The 13,954-nt window shown below is 45.6% G+C and overlaps 1 protein-coding gene across 3 annotated transcripts in view; it reads right to left on the bottom strand.

Annotated features, from left to right (window-relative positions):
* Positions 1 to 1,703: 1,703 nt before the first annotated feature.
* The window catches only part of CMIP (c-Maf inducing protein), a 605,118-nt gene continuing 592,867 nt past the window's right edge, over positions 1,704 to 13,954 (bottom strand). For 2 of the 3 annotated variants that reach the window (XR_010026126.1, XR_010026125.1), the window contains 7 exons: positions 13,192 to 13,332; positions 12,238 to 12,285; positions 9,514 to 9,660; positions 7,166 to 7,271; positions 5,315 to 5,385; positions 2,699 to 4,061; positions 1,704 to 2,483 (listed from right to left, as the gene is read on the bottom strand). Coding sequence is in view for 1 of the 3 variants with exons in the window: in XM_063141221.1 (XP_062997291.1) it covers positions 4,008 to 4,061; positions 5,315 to 5,385; positions 7,166 to 7,271; positions 9,514 to 9,660; positions 12,238 to 12,285; positions 13,192 to 13,332 (567 nt within the window). In the remaining 2 variants the exon portion in view is untranslated. Of the gene's footprint in view, positions 4,062 to 5,314; positions 5,386 to 7,165; positions 7,272 to 9,513; positions 9,661 to 12,237; positions 12,286 to 13,191; positions 13,333 to 13,954 lie in introns of all 3 variants that reach the window. The other variant, XM_063141221.1, reaches the window with a different exon arrangement.

Raw genomic sequence — 13,954 nt, 5'->3', positions numbered from 1 at the left:
TGTTCAAGGGAGTTCAGGCAGAGCAGGAGCAGCCAAACATGCAAAGGGTCAAAGCACAGCAAGGCAGCAACACAATCCAGTAGCAGAGTCAAGCAGGAGTCCAAGCAGGGGGTTGGACTCAATGGCCTTTTGGGCCCCTTCCAATTCTAGTATTCTGAGCCTAGCACAGGGTTTCAAGCAGGAAACCAGGTAATAAAACAAAACAGGAAACCTTGTTACTAGCAAGCGCTGACTGAAGGCTTTTAATCACGAAGGCTGCTGAGCCCCACCCAGCCTCAGCTGCTGTCCATCAGAGCTCTCTGGCCAGAGCCCTACTCAAATGGAGTGGCTTTCTCCTGAGGAGACCATCTTTGTAAGTGTTCTTACAGGACAGGAGGCCTACTGGCTTGTCGCTTGAGGCGACAACATTCCTAGAGGTCAGGAGGTTGCTCCGTATCTGCTCCAGAGTCAGAGTCCCCTCCCACTGACAAGGAAGGACCCAGAGCCATTTCCCCCGAAGGCCCAGGCTCCTCCTGGTCTGGTGCCAGCGACCAGTGTGCCCCTGGTTTCTGGAGGCTCGACTTCTTCCTCTGAGGATTCCTCTAGTGAGGGCATGACTAGGGTGACCATATGGAAAGGAGGACAGGGCTCCTGTATCTTTAACAGTTGCATAGAAAAGGGAATTCCAGCAGGTGTCATTGGTATATATGGAGAACCTGGTGAAATTCCCTCTTCATCACAACAGTTAAAGCTGCAGGAGCTATACTAGAGTGACCAGATTTAAAAGAGGGCAGGGCACCTGCAGCTTTAACTGTCACCCTAACGCATGACCATTTCTGAGGTGTACAGGTCTGGGGGAACTATAAGAGGAGTTTGTTAAGGGGCTGTGAATCATGGCTGTTTTGTGGATGTAGGATATGGCTATGATCCTACTTCCTCCCCAGATGGATCAGGGCCACTCAAGCCCCGTGAAAGGGATTTAGCCATGGAGAGGAATAGAAAGACGCGGAAAGAAAGGAAGGCAAACAGGCACCTCTGGCAAACAACGTTGACAGCTTGTTTTTGCTTTGCTGCGACCGTCATATTTGTTGGTCACCAGTACATCTAGGGGTGAGCATATTATCCCAACATTAAAATCACTCCACTGGCTGCCAATTAGTTTCCGGGCAAAGTACAAAGTGTTGGTCATTACCTTTAAAGCCCTAAACAGTTTGGGTCCAGGTTACCTGCGGGATTGCCTTCTCCCATATAGTCCGCCCCACACACTCAGGTCCTCTGGGGTGAACTTACTTCAGTCAGCTAAAACTAGGCTGACATCAGTTTCCCAGAGGATCTTTTCTTCTGTCGCCCCCAGATTGTGGAATGGCCTGCCGGAGGAGATTCGTAAAATTAACTCTCGGTGTGATTTTAAGGCAGCTTTAAAGACTAGCCTTTTCCAGCAGTCCTACCCAGATCAATGTAAAATCAAGAATTTTTAAGATGTATTGATTCTTGTTGTAATGTTGTTCCCCGCCTTGATCCAAAGGGAGAGGCGGGTAAGAAATAAATAAATATATTATTATTATTATTATTATTATTATTATTATTATTATTATTATTAATTTAGGCCAGGCTTTGCTTTGGAACTGCGTCACGGGCCTTCAAACTACTCCCTGGACCATCCTTCAATAGCAAACGGCCCACAAAGCACTTAAAAAGAAAAGAACGGACAATGCACGCCACTAAAAGATATTCACTTACAGTTTATTTTTTTTGCCTGAAATTATTTCACATCTTTTTTTTTCTTTTTTCTTTTTATACACAGCTACAGAACAGTAGTAGTAATCCATCGGTAAAAGCAACAGTGCTAAGGATAAAATGTTGGCATAAGTTTTATCTCCTTTTTCTTTTCTTTTTCTTTTCTTCCCTCACTGAGTTTATCAGACAGCTTGGGATATAAGGCAGGGAAAAAAACACACCCCAAAACAAAAAATAAACCTATCACACTATATGAATTAAGACTTGAAACAACCGTTTTTGTCGATGTGAAGAGTCAGAAGATGGAGACTCAAAGTATGAATAAGCTACCTATCAACAAATTTTTTAAAAAAACACAACCAAAGACAACCAGAACAGCAAAAGCTTTGCTTCCCATTGAATACGATTAAATATATATATTTATATTTATATATATATTTATATATATGTATAAAAATTACATTGCCTGGATGCTAAATCTTGAGGTGCAAAAAGAACTGAAAAACATCTGTTAAACTCGAAAAGAAAAGAAAAAAAATAAAACTTTTGCTTTTTTTATTTTAAAAAAAAAAGCTGCTCCATCCAAAGATTGCTTATTGTGAAAATAATAATAATAGTAATAATAATAATAATAATCCAAAAGCATATTTATAAAAGAAAACACACTGGGGTTTGTGGGGGTGGATTTGTATCATATATTTTTTCTCAGTAATTGTACGAGGATCAGGAAATGGATAGTGGTTATATCTTCAGGTTGGGACTTAGGGCTCATCTACACCAAGGAGGATATTCCACTATGAAAGTGCTATATAAAAGGCAGGAGCCACACCAAGCAGGATATAGCGGTATATGGCATGTGTCAATGCGCCCCAACAGTTGTCAGTGCACTTCAATACCGCTATAAAGCAGTCGTGTGGCTCCTGCCTTTTATATACTGCTTTCATAGTGGAATATCCTGCTTGGTGTAGATGAGCCCTTAGACACCCATCACAGCAAAGAGGGTGTGCCTCCATCTTTTGAAAAGAAGTGCTCTGTGGGTGGGGAAATGACAGGAAAGTTGCTATGTGGAAGTACTTGCCGTTGAAATATTGGACGTAAACAAAAAACAGACAGGCATACCTTGACAGCTCAACTTAAGTTTTATCTGAAACTCAAGTTTTTCTTTTATCTAACATTTTTTTTTTTTTTTTTTAAAAAGAAGAATAACAATTATAATAGGTGGCTTCTTTGCCACTCCTAACTTCCTAACCCTGGCACAGTTTTAAAGTATAACTTGGGTAATTCCCAACCTATTCCCAACCCCCCAACCCTCTTTTCACTTTTGTATGTATAATATAAATGTATTTATATGCATACGGTTTCCTCTGTCTGAACAAAGCTTGAGGCATTTGTAAATCAGAAATGCGGCGGGCTGAAGGATATGACAGAAACTATGTAATACAGGAAGGCATGTCCAAAAGTCCATTATTCAAAGAAGGTTTTCTGTTGTGGTTGTTTTTTTAAAAAAACAAAACAAAAAATCAGTAAGACGGCGAACTAGTTTATACAGTACTATATGCGAAACAAAATGAAACAAACAAACAAACAAGATAAAAGAATGAACAATTCATAAATAAGAGACACAGGTCCCAGACCTGTTGTTTGTGAGCCATTGTCTTAAATAGGTGCATTATGTAAATTGTATGTACAACAAAATTACTTTGCATAACGGTCAAAAGAACAGAGCGAGATGTGAAAATCACGTGAGTTTAATTTTTCTTCTCTTGATTTCTCTTTCTTTTTTTAAGAGCGGGAAAGATGGAAAAGCACCTAAAGGCAGAGGGTCCATTCAAGGAAAACTAGGAAAAACTGGCGTTATGTTCTCGTGTATTTTTCTTTCTTTCTTTCTTTCCACATAGCATTTAAAAATCACACACACACGCACACAAAAAGCAAATGAAAATCCAGACAGATGCCCCCCCTTTTCTCCTAATTTTCTTGCAGCTACACAGTCTTGCTTCCCCCCCCCCACTCCCCTTTAATTTAGACGATGTCGAATTTCAGAGTACGAAGCGGAAAGAACTCGGTGGGGTCCGGACATGCTCAGTTCCCCCTCCCACACGCAAAGCCACACTCCGCTACCTCACAAACACAGCTCCTAAAATCGAAGTCCTCAGAACTTGCTGCTCTCTAGAAGTAGAAGCCAAAAGTTTAGTTCTCTGCTTTTTTTTATTGTTTCAAATATCTTTCTTCACACCTCCTCCTCCTCCTCCTCCTCCTCCACAAAAGCTACAAATTCAGCACGAGAGATTTCACCACGCTTCTGTATAGCGGACATCCACTTCCTTCAAATTGGGCAATTTAGCCTGGATAAAAAGAGAAAAGAAAGCAGGAAAGGAGAGAGAAACAAACGTGTAATAGTTAAATTTTATTTTCCAAAAACAAAACAGACAACCACAAGTATTACATCCACTTGATAAGTTTTATAGATTTAAATATTTAAAAAATCTAAAAATTAATTTTTTAGAGCTTAAATTTTTATTATATAGATAGATTTTAAAATGTGAAACATTTTGGTAGAAAATACCAGCTTCAGTCACACATAACATCACTTAAAAACTAAATCAGAACTGATTAGGAACAGGCTAAATCTCAATGAGCAAAGCTCAATGAGAGCTTCGGCTATAGGGCGGTATATAAATGTAATAATAATAATGTATTAACACTTGTATACAACAGCTAATATATACTGCGTTCAGACAACATGGCAACCCACGGTTCAACCAATAACCCCATTCCGAAACAGCCTACACTCAACCTCTGAGTGCGGGTTGGTGTGTTGTGTGAACAGCCCCAATATACAGAACTTTAAAAAGTTTAAAACTACAGTATAAAACCAAAGTAAAAAACAGCAGCAGTATGAAGATGTAAAAACGCAACAACCGATTTTAAAAGAACAAAAGCTGGAGGATTAAAATGCCTGGAGGGAAAAGGGTGCAATTCTATGCATGTTTGGACAGAAAAAAGTCCTCCAACTCCCAACATTCTCCAGCCAGTATACAGCCCTTTTCTTCTGCCTAACCATGTGTAGGATTGTATCCTAAAAAGGTCTTGAACTGGCGCTGAAAAGACCATGACATGGGGTCTCAGGCGAGCTTCTTTGGGGATAACATCCCATAATCCAGGTGCCACAACTGAAAAAGCCGTCTTGACTAGACACCCACCTCACTTTATTTGGTGTGGGCACCAGGAGGAGGGCCCCTGAAAATGATCTTAGGGGCCAGGCAGATAAAACCTAATATAAAGCAGTTTCCTCGGTTTCATTTGTTCATTATTTCAGCTGTGGTGGCACTCTGGGGCTCTCTCCTCTCTCCATCTCTTTAACTAGGTAGCACCTGGTGCATCACCAATTTCCCAAGTGGCAGGCAGACACAAAGCCCTATGGCTATGGCTGTTCTGGAGTGTTGCAACATCATTGGTGGAATCAAGGTGTTGCTTGCGTTTTACGTGGGTCGGCCTGGCCCACCGAACATCCTGTCTTCTTGGCACAGGCCATCCTAGGCTGAAAAAAGAATTCACCTATGTCCCGTGCCCCATGCAGTTTGAAAATGCGTCATACCTTGAGATCTTCATAGGTGTCTGCCGAAAGTTTGGTGCTATTCATATTTAAACTACACAGGCTTTTCATGGCTAGGAAATAAAACAAACAATATGATGTTGTGGACACAGTAGAATGAAGAACCACACAATGGATGAAAGATTAAATGCCTGTTCAAAGAGGAAAGTCTTCACCTGGCATCTAAATGCAGGCAAAGAAGATGCCAAGCAGATATCCCTGGGAAGGGAATTGTGTAGATGGAGGGCCACTACAGAGAAGACTCTTTCCTTGGTAGCCACCTGTTGTGCTATTGTGAGGGAAGAACCTCTGAAATTGATCTTTGGCTCATAAGAACATAAGAAGATCAGAAGTGCCCTGATGCTGGATCAGACCAAGGGTCCATCTAGTCCAGCACTCTGTTCATACAGTGGCCAACCAGCCATTGGCCAGGGATGAACAAACAGGACATGGTGCAACAGCACCATCCCACCCATGTTCCCCAGAAACTGGTGCACACAGGCTTACTGCCTCGAATACTGGAGACAGCACACAACCATCAGGGCTAGTAGCCATTGATAGCCTTCGCCTCCAGGAATTTATCCAACCCCCTTTTAAAGCCATCCAAATTAGTGGCAATCATGAACAAGATGATGCCAGTGTGATTGATGTAATGTGACTGCAGGGGCTGGTTACAGACCACAGAATTTTACACTGAGCATAGTTATGTGAACTATTTAGCCCTCCATTAGGAGAGGATGCTTATAGGATTGATACCGAGTCTTTACCATCCTTCGTTTCTGATAGAGTCAAGCAGATGCTTAAAGAAAAAACAGCAACTCTATTCTAAGAGGGTGGATCTGGTTACAATCTCACAGATGTCTTATTCCTGCTTCTACCCATTACACAACATGTCCTTTGGTCTGGAGAGCTGCTTTATAACTCTGCTTCATAATACTGCAGTCCATCAAAGACTTTGTGAGTCTGGAGAGGTTGAGGCTATTTCTCACTGGTTCTTAAGAACACGGGCAGGAGGGTGCTGTTGCACCGTGTCCTGCTTGTGGGTTCCTGGTCGACAGCTGGACTAGATGGACCCTTGGTCTGATTCAGCAGGGCTCTTATGGTCCCTCTATGATCATCCTAGGCATACATTTCTTGCTATTCTTCTCCGGTTCCCGTTAAACCAGTGGTTCTCAACCTTCCTAATGCCGTGACCCTTTAATACAGTTCCTCATGTTGTGGTGACCCCCAACCATAAAATTATTTTCATTCTTCTCTACATGATCCATTGTCATGGGATGGTTTGCTAATGAAAATAACCCATAACAATAGCTTTAATAATACAAAAGATGATACATGACATAGTTCAGTCAATACAGTTTCCTAAGACCATCGGAAATATGTGTTTTCCGATGGTCTTAGGCGACCCCTGTGAAAGGGTCATTCGACCCCCAAAGGGGTCCCGACCCACAGGTTGAGAACCGCTGCATTAAACAGACCACTTTTAAACCAGATATCTGCTCTTCTTTCTGACATGGACGTTTTTACCACTGTCTAGGTATCAACATTTGCTTTGGCAGCAAGGAAAATATGTGCCAAATCCCAAATGACTTGTGGGGGATGTTCCTGTTGGATATGTGTAAGCATGTATATACAAATATGTGGCTGTGCTGTTCCCTCCCCCCCCTCCTTGATATATATTGCGATTGCCCATGACTCCAACCGATAAAGCTACTACTATGCTTCCAGTAGACTGTGATGCCCACTTCATCCATCAACATGGATGCAAATCAGCACATGAGATCTTTCCGTCTGCACCCGGGTGAATTCATCCCCGCTTTTCCCCACCGCTCTTCTGTTTCTTGGTCCACTTACAGCTCAGCGCCAGCAGCCCAGCGTCGGTGACGGGCGTTTCGCACAAGTTGAGGACTTTCAGCATGGTGAGGTGTTCGGAGAGGAGCCGCAACCCGGCATCTCCAAACTGTGCAGGGTAGAAAAGAAACAGCGATAAGTGACAGGAAAGGGGAGGGAAAGAGCTCTCCGGAGGGAGGCTCTTCCACAGGGACGTGGGAAGCTGCCGTTTTCCTGATCGGACTATTCGCCCATCTAGCCCAGAGTTTTCTGCTCTTGAATGGCAGTGGTTCTCCAAGATCGGAGTCTTGAAACTGGACATGGCAGGGGTTGGATCTGGGGCCATTTCTGCTTATGAAGCAGGACCATGACACTGGACCATGCCTTTGCTCCTTGGAAGTTCTGAACTTGGAGGCTTCTGAGATTCTTATGCCCCGCTAGGCATTAACCAGAAGGGCAGAAGGAGTGACAGAGGCAATTGTTGCCTCCCTGGCCTCTGTTCATTCGTGTTTTTGCTAGACGTGATTTTTAGCCCATCTAGCAAGGGAGCTTCGAAGTGGGAGGGAAGGAGGGTGGAGGAAGCTCAGGATAAATCGTATGTTCCCCTCCCTGCCCATCAGAATGCCCACTTCCTCCCCTCTTCGAGAGGCAGCCATGCTGGCTGCGAGGGCGGGGATCTCCAACCCCCACTTCCAAGTTCGCAGCACTGCCTTCAACCTCGGATGGGGGTACCAAGACATCCTATGGTCTATGGGATGGTCGCCAGGTTGCGACCTTAACCCGTTTTTTTTGTTTTTGCTCTGTTTGTAAGCCTATGCGGCAGGGCCTTGCTATTTACTGTTTTACTCTGTACAGCACCATGTACATTGATGGTGCTATATAAATAAATAATAATAATAATAAGAGAAATCTCTGAACGGCAAAATTAATGAATCCCGGCTCACACTGGGGCGCCATGCCACCCAAGTGATCAAAGGGGTTGATGCATCTTCCCTACCAGGAAGTGTCATGTATTCATTTAAGTCTGAACAGAGATCTATCAGCAAAGAGAATGGACCAACTCCCCAAACAAAGAAGCCATAGAAGATTCCTTAATCCGGGAAGAGGGGTTTGGATTTTTTTAGCTTGTGGGAGGGAGATGCCTGAATGGAAGACATGGCAGAAGTTGATAAAATTATCACTCTTTCATAATCCTGAAATTTGAAGCCACCCCATGAAATTTATTGGAAGCAGGTTCAAGGAAGAGGGAGGAGGAGGTAAGTAACTTAGGGCACAATTCTATGGACCTGTGCCCTTGCTGCTTGGAAGCCTCCTGCCGGGATATCTGGTATCCTGGCCTCTCCGGTCTCCTCCCCTCTCTGCCCTTCCTCCTCCTCCTCCTCAGTTGGTTTTTTCCATGTTGGCTGTGATGGGGCAGAAGAGGGAAGGGTGGATGTCTGGCTCCCCCTTCTGAGGTGAAAGTGCTGTCTCCAACCTCAGAAGGGTTCCCCCAAGCAATCCCATTGTCCCTGGGACACTCGCTCAGGGACCGTAGGATCGCTCTCGTATGCACTAGCACAGGGTGTGCCAGAGCCAACCCAAGACAAATTCGTAGGAGACAGGGTGGCCTTCAAGCAATGACAGCTGAAGGGACCCTTGCATGGTATTCGGTAATGCTTGGTTAAGGATGCTGAGATCAACTTTGGTTGTTGGGAAATGGCTATGCAAGCATTAAATCAAATCAAGGACCATGTTCAGAGGCAGTATACTTCCAAATGCCAGATGCTGGGGACAAAAAGCAGGGTAGGGCTATTGCCTTCAAACCCTGGTCCTCAGCTTCCCAGAGTCAGCTGCTTGGCCAATGTTGAAAGCAAAATCCAAGACCATATTTTACTATTAAATCTTTCATAGAATCATAGTAGAGTTGGAAGGGTCCTACAAGGCCATCAAATCTTGGCATGATCCAACTCAGCCTTCCTCAGCCAAGTGCCCTCCAGCTGTGAACAGTACATTCCAACACACCCGGAGGGATCCAGGTTAGGGAAAGGCTAATCTAAGGTGCAGCAGATAACCTGCAGTGGGGCTAATGTGCGTCGTTTTAAAAATAGAGAGGGCAAGGTAGTGGGCGAGAAGGATCCTGGGTAGTGTCCAATATTAGTCCCAGTTTGAGTAGACCCATTGAAATGAATGGGACCTAAGTTAATCATAGCCAACCAAAGTCCCATTCATTTCACTGGATCTACTCTAAGTGGGACTAACATTGGACACTACCTTTCGCTTCAGGCCCCTGGCGCTGTCACAAAACCCGCCAGGCGCACGCCGACACATTTGGCCATCTCGGAATGAGTTTGTGAGCTCTCCCTCCTTGCCGCCGCCGCTTGCAGGGCTCGTACCTGAGTCGACCACAGGTTCAGCTGCTTGAGCGAAGGCAGCTTGATGAGATGCTCAGCGCAGGCACTCGTGACGTTGGTGAAGGCCAGGCTGAGGTTCTCCAGGTTGCCGAAGGAGCCCGAGCTCAGCAACCGGGCCAGGTCTGCATCCTGGAGGGCGAAAGTTTGCATGGATGAGGCGCAAGAGGTCTTTCCCGTTGAGGCACATCCACCATCCTAAGCCTGATGCTTGCACCACAGAGCCTGATGGGCAGCATCACTTGCTCCACATCCATCGGAGCATTCCGGTGGACCACGCTGACTTCCATGCCCGGCATGAGTTTGGAAAACCAGATTTATTTATTTATTTATATCCCACCTTTTTTTCTCCAAGGAAAAAAGGTGGGATATAAAGTCGGCATACATAATCCTCCTCCTCTCCATGTTATCCTCACAACAACAACCCTGTGAGGTAGGTTGGGCTGAGAGTCTGTGACTGGCCCAAAGTCACCCAGTGGGTTTCCATGCTGAGTGGGGACTAGAACCCAGATCTTCCGACTCCCAGTCCAACACTTTAGCCAATACACCACACTGGCTCTCTCTCGATTTGCCTGTGTTAACCTTTAACGGCACTGTTTATTGATTTCTTTTGATGGCAATATTTGTGTTTTCCCAAAAAGGGACGAGAGCGTGCCAGAAAGGGGAAAGAAAGAGCCTTGATTCATTTGTGCGTGCATTTATGACTTGGCTCTTCTATAGAATAGTCCTCAAGGTAATGCCCGGATTACAATAAAATGTGTTCAATTACAACCCTGAGGAATTGGGAGAAGTCCTGACTCCCATGATGACAGATGTCCCTGCCAGCCCATTTAAACTATTTTTCCCATCATGATGAGAACTAGAAATGTGCTTTTTTCCCCAGCACATTAAAATAGAGATGATCAATTTTGTCAATTTACATGTTCGAATTCATTTTCCACACAGCATGTTCACAGTCACACAGAGCCGTGCCTTCACCGCCAGGCAAGCTTCACCAACTACCCATCTTTCTCAAACAATGATTTGGGGGCTAATAAGCCATGAGACCTGAACTCCGAGAATAACGCTGAACATTGACAGAGTGATTTCTGAGTGTTCAAAATACTTAACACTAGGTGACATCGACGTGCCATTGGCTGGGCCCCTTCCGGCAATGGTGGGCAAGCCGGCCGGGTGGCCCAACCTATCTCGCTGCCCGGGGCAAGAAGCCATTGCCATCACATTCCTTCCCACCTGTGGGGCACTCGCCCAAAGTTTCGTGACACAGTGAAGTCTCACGAGACTTCAAGCGAGTGTGTGTGTGTGTGTGTGTGTGTAGGTGTGCACTGGGAAGGTGGGTGGCTGCTCCAGAGAGTCCTGCCGGCTGTTTTCTTGCCACAGTAAATGCCATGGCAGGAGAGTGGCTGACAGAGCTCTCAAGGGCACCTGCTGTGGGCACTCCTAGCAGGGATGGGAGTGGTAAAATTTGCCACTCTTCCCTCTTCGCCGCCTAATTAATTTGCCTCAGTCTGCTTCACGAGAAGGCCGGCCCTGCTGGTAGGCCCCGGCAAGCTCACCTGGCAGGGTTGGGTGGCAGCAGCTACGCCACAATCAGCACTGGACATATTGGAGACTCCATTTCAATGTCCCACAATGCCCCTGATTTAGTGTCACTCCAAGGCACAGCGAGAAATTATGACAGTCTCCACCGGTAGCTGCCATTTAAATTTCCCATAATGCCCCAAAGCACGATGTCAGGGGCATTGTGGGAAAATTTTAATGGCAAATTCAAGCCACCCAGCATGGGAGGCCCAGAGCAGGCCTCAGCGCAGTGGTGGGACCTATGCCCTCACCCCAGACCTGCTTCACAGATGTAATCTCAGTAACACTTACGCCCATCCTGTGAGGGAGGGCGGAAGCAGCTTATTTAAGCTCACCAAGTGAGTGCATAGCAGGAGCGAGATGACAACCAACCAAGGGCATCCACGTCCTGTTTTACAGCTCAGACCCTTGCCACAAAGTTACACTAGAGAACCGCCAAAGCCAAGTTGGGCTTTTGCCCGTTATCTGGAAATATGGCTCGGGTCGAGGTTATATGAAAGACCGTATTCTCCCTTATGAGCCTGCCTGTGCTTTGAGATCTTCTGGGGAAGCCCTTCTTTCAGTCCCACCACCACCACAGGCGTGCCTGGTGGGAACACGGGAGAGGGCCTTCTCGGTGGCTGCCCCAGTGCTCTGGAACTCTCTTCCCGGGGAAGCTAGACTGGCTCCCTCTTTGATGGGCTTTCAGAGGCAAAAACTTCTTTGTTCCAGCAGACCTTTGTCGATTACTCTGCCCCTCTGTCTGTGCTAAAGACATTTTTAATTGTCACGTATTTAAAATGTTTAATGTTTTAATATTGTAATATATTTAATATATTTTTAACTTTTGTATATTTCTTTTCATAGGTTTTAAAATGTATATTTTTAAATTTTGTAAGGCCACCTTGAGGCCAATATTGGGCAAGAGGCGAGATACTACTACTACTACTACTACTACTAATAATAATAATAATAATAATAATAGCAGCCATCTCCTGGATATCTACTCTGTAGATTATTTAGCCTTGGTGTGTAATCCAGCTCTGGCTCCACGTTAAGCTCACTGAGCTCTGATAACCAGAGAGGGAGGACAAGAAATGATTTTTCTGCAACGCAACGAGGAATCTAAAGAGAATGATGGCAACTCACCGTGGATTTTGATGGCAGTGTTAACCTTGTAGGCCCTCCTTTCCTTTGCTGAAAAAGAACGCATAGCGTAAGGACCGTGCTGCAGTGGTCGACCACAGGCTGCGGAGGCCCGGGGTTCAAATCCCCACCACCGCCAGTTAGCATGACCTGGAGTGGCAGGGTAGCAAGCCGTGGAGGCTGGTGGCTCCAATATCACTGGGGCAGTGGATCCGCTCCAGGTTTTAATTAGGAGCAGTCAGAACTCTAAAGGACCTCTCCAAGGTGCAGAAGCACCTGTGCTCATTGGACATTTTGGGGCATGTTTAAAAATAAAATGCCTAGCATGCCAGGGGTCCCATCTAAATCCCCTCTGGTCCTGGCTTTTGTGCAGTGCAAGCAGGGAATGCTGCAGACACAAAGGCTCAGTTCAGACAACACGTTAGTCAACGCAGTGTGAAAACTCCACTCAAGGGTTGAATTTGAAGGAGGTACTCCCCACACAACATGTTCTAACTCCACCGTTGTGTGACTGTGGGCTACCGTGGAGTTGAGTGAACTCCGTCGCAACATTTGATTGACAAATGATTGATTGACTTTCTCCTCCCCCAGTCCTCCCGATGGTATCCCATCAGCCATTGCTGGGGGAAAAAAAAACAATCCTGGCGGCTCTCCTAGAGTGGCACTTGTTCCTTTTGCCACTCTTGCCAGGGAACTCTGTAGCCAGTGGGGAAAATCAACTCAATGCAACAGAAAACTTCACAGAGCCCTCCACACAATACACAACACAATGGTTGTGCAGGAACTCTCCTCTGCCCAGTGTGGATATTCAGTGTGGAGTGTTTTCCCAAAAAATCTCCACTGTGGGGTGGAGTTTTCCTTCCAGACAACACATTTCTCAACGGTGGTGAGAAAATGCCACCGTGGAGTTCTAAAACCACTGTTGAGAAATGTGCCTGGACCGAGACAAAGACTCACCAGTTCTTTCAACTCCCTTTGCCTGTCGCAAAGGTGCTCGTACATCTTCTTCCCCACGTCGGTGCTCTCCAGGGTGGAGATAATCTGAAGCTGGGTGTCTTTGTTGTCTATGATGTTGTATTCCAGCATCAGGCAAAGAATCTGGCAGAAGGAAGATAAAGAAGTTTGCTCCACCACTTGATGGTCGGGGAACATCCTAACGGAAAATGCACAAACTCTTATTTTTTTTGGACAGGGCTTATTCCGTTTTATTCTCACAACAGCTCTGTGAGGTAGGTTAGATGGAGGGATAGTAACTAGCTCAAGACATCTCTGCAACCAGTGATGAGAATCCTTGGGCCTTCCCAGCCTCCTTCTCTCCCACTCCTCAGAGCCTCGCTAAATGGGCAAAAATAAAAAAAAAGCCCATCTAGCAAAAATGCAGAGAGGGAGGAGCACGGAGGCAAAGATAACCTCCACACTCATCCCACTCTGCACAGGATGTTTGGAGACTGACAGGCATCCTGATAGGATTGCCCCTTCATGGGCCTGGCACCATCTGGTTCAACAAATGGACACTGGTGCCATCAGAACTGAACTATGGGGCAATTGAGCAGGAGGCCCCCGAACACAGCGGTGCTGGCTTACCATGTAAGTGGAGTAATTCACCTGGGCCAACTGAGTGACTTAAATGTTTACAAGCGACCATTCTCGACAAAGTCCACCCAAAGGGCTGGGGGATGGGGAGAGGCCATTAGATCCAGTGTGTCCACAATGACCAAAT

Source organism: Elgaria multicarinata, chromosome 14, assembly GCF_023053635.1.
Source record: "Elgaria multicarinata webbii isolate HBS135686 ecotype San Diego chromosome 14, rElgMul1.1.pri, whole genome shotgun sequence".
Taxonomy (NCBI): Eukaryota; Metazoa; Chordata; class Lepidosauria; order Squamata; family Anguidae; genus Elgaria; species Elgaria multicarinata.
The sequence above is the reverse complement of the archived record's forward strand: the minus strand, read 5'-3'. Positions and strand labels throughout refer to the sequence as shown.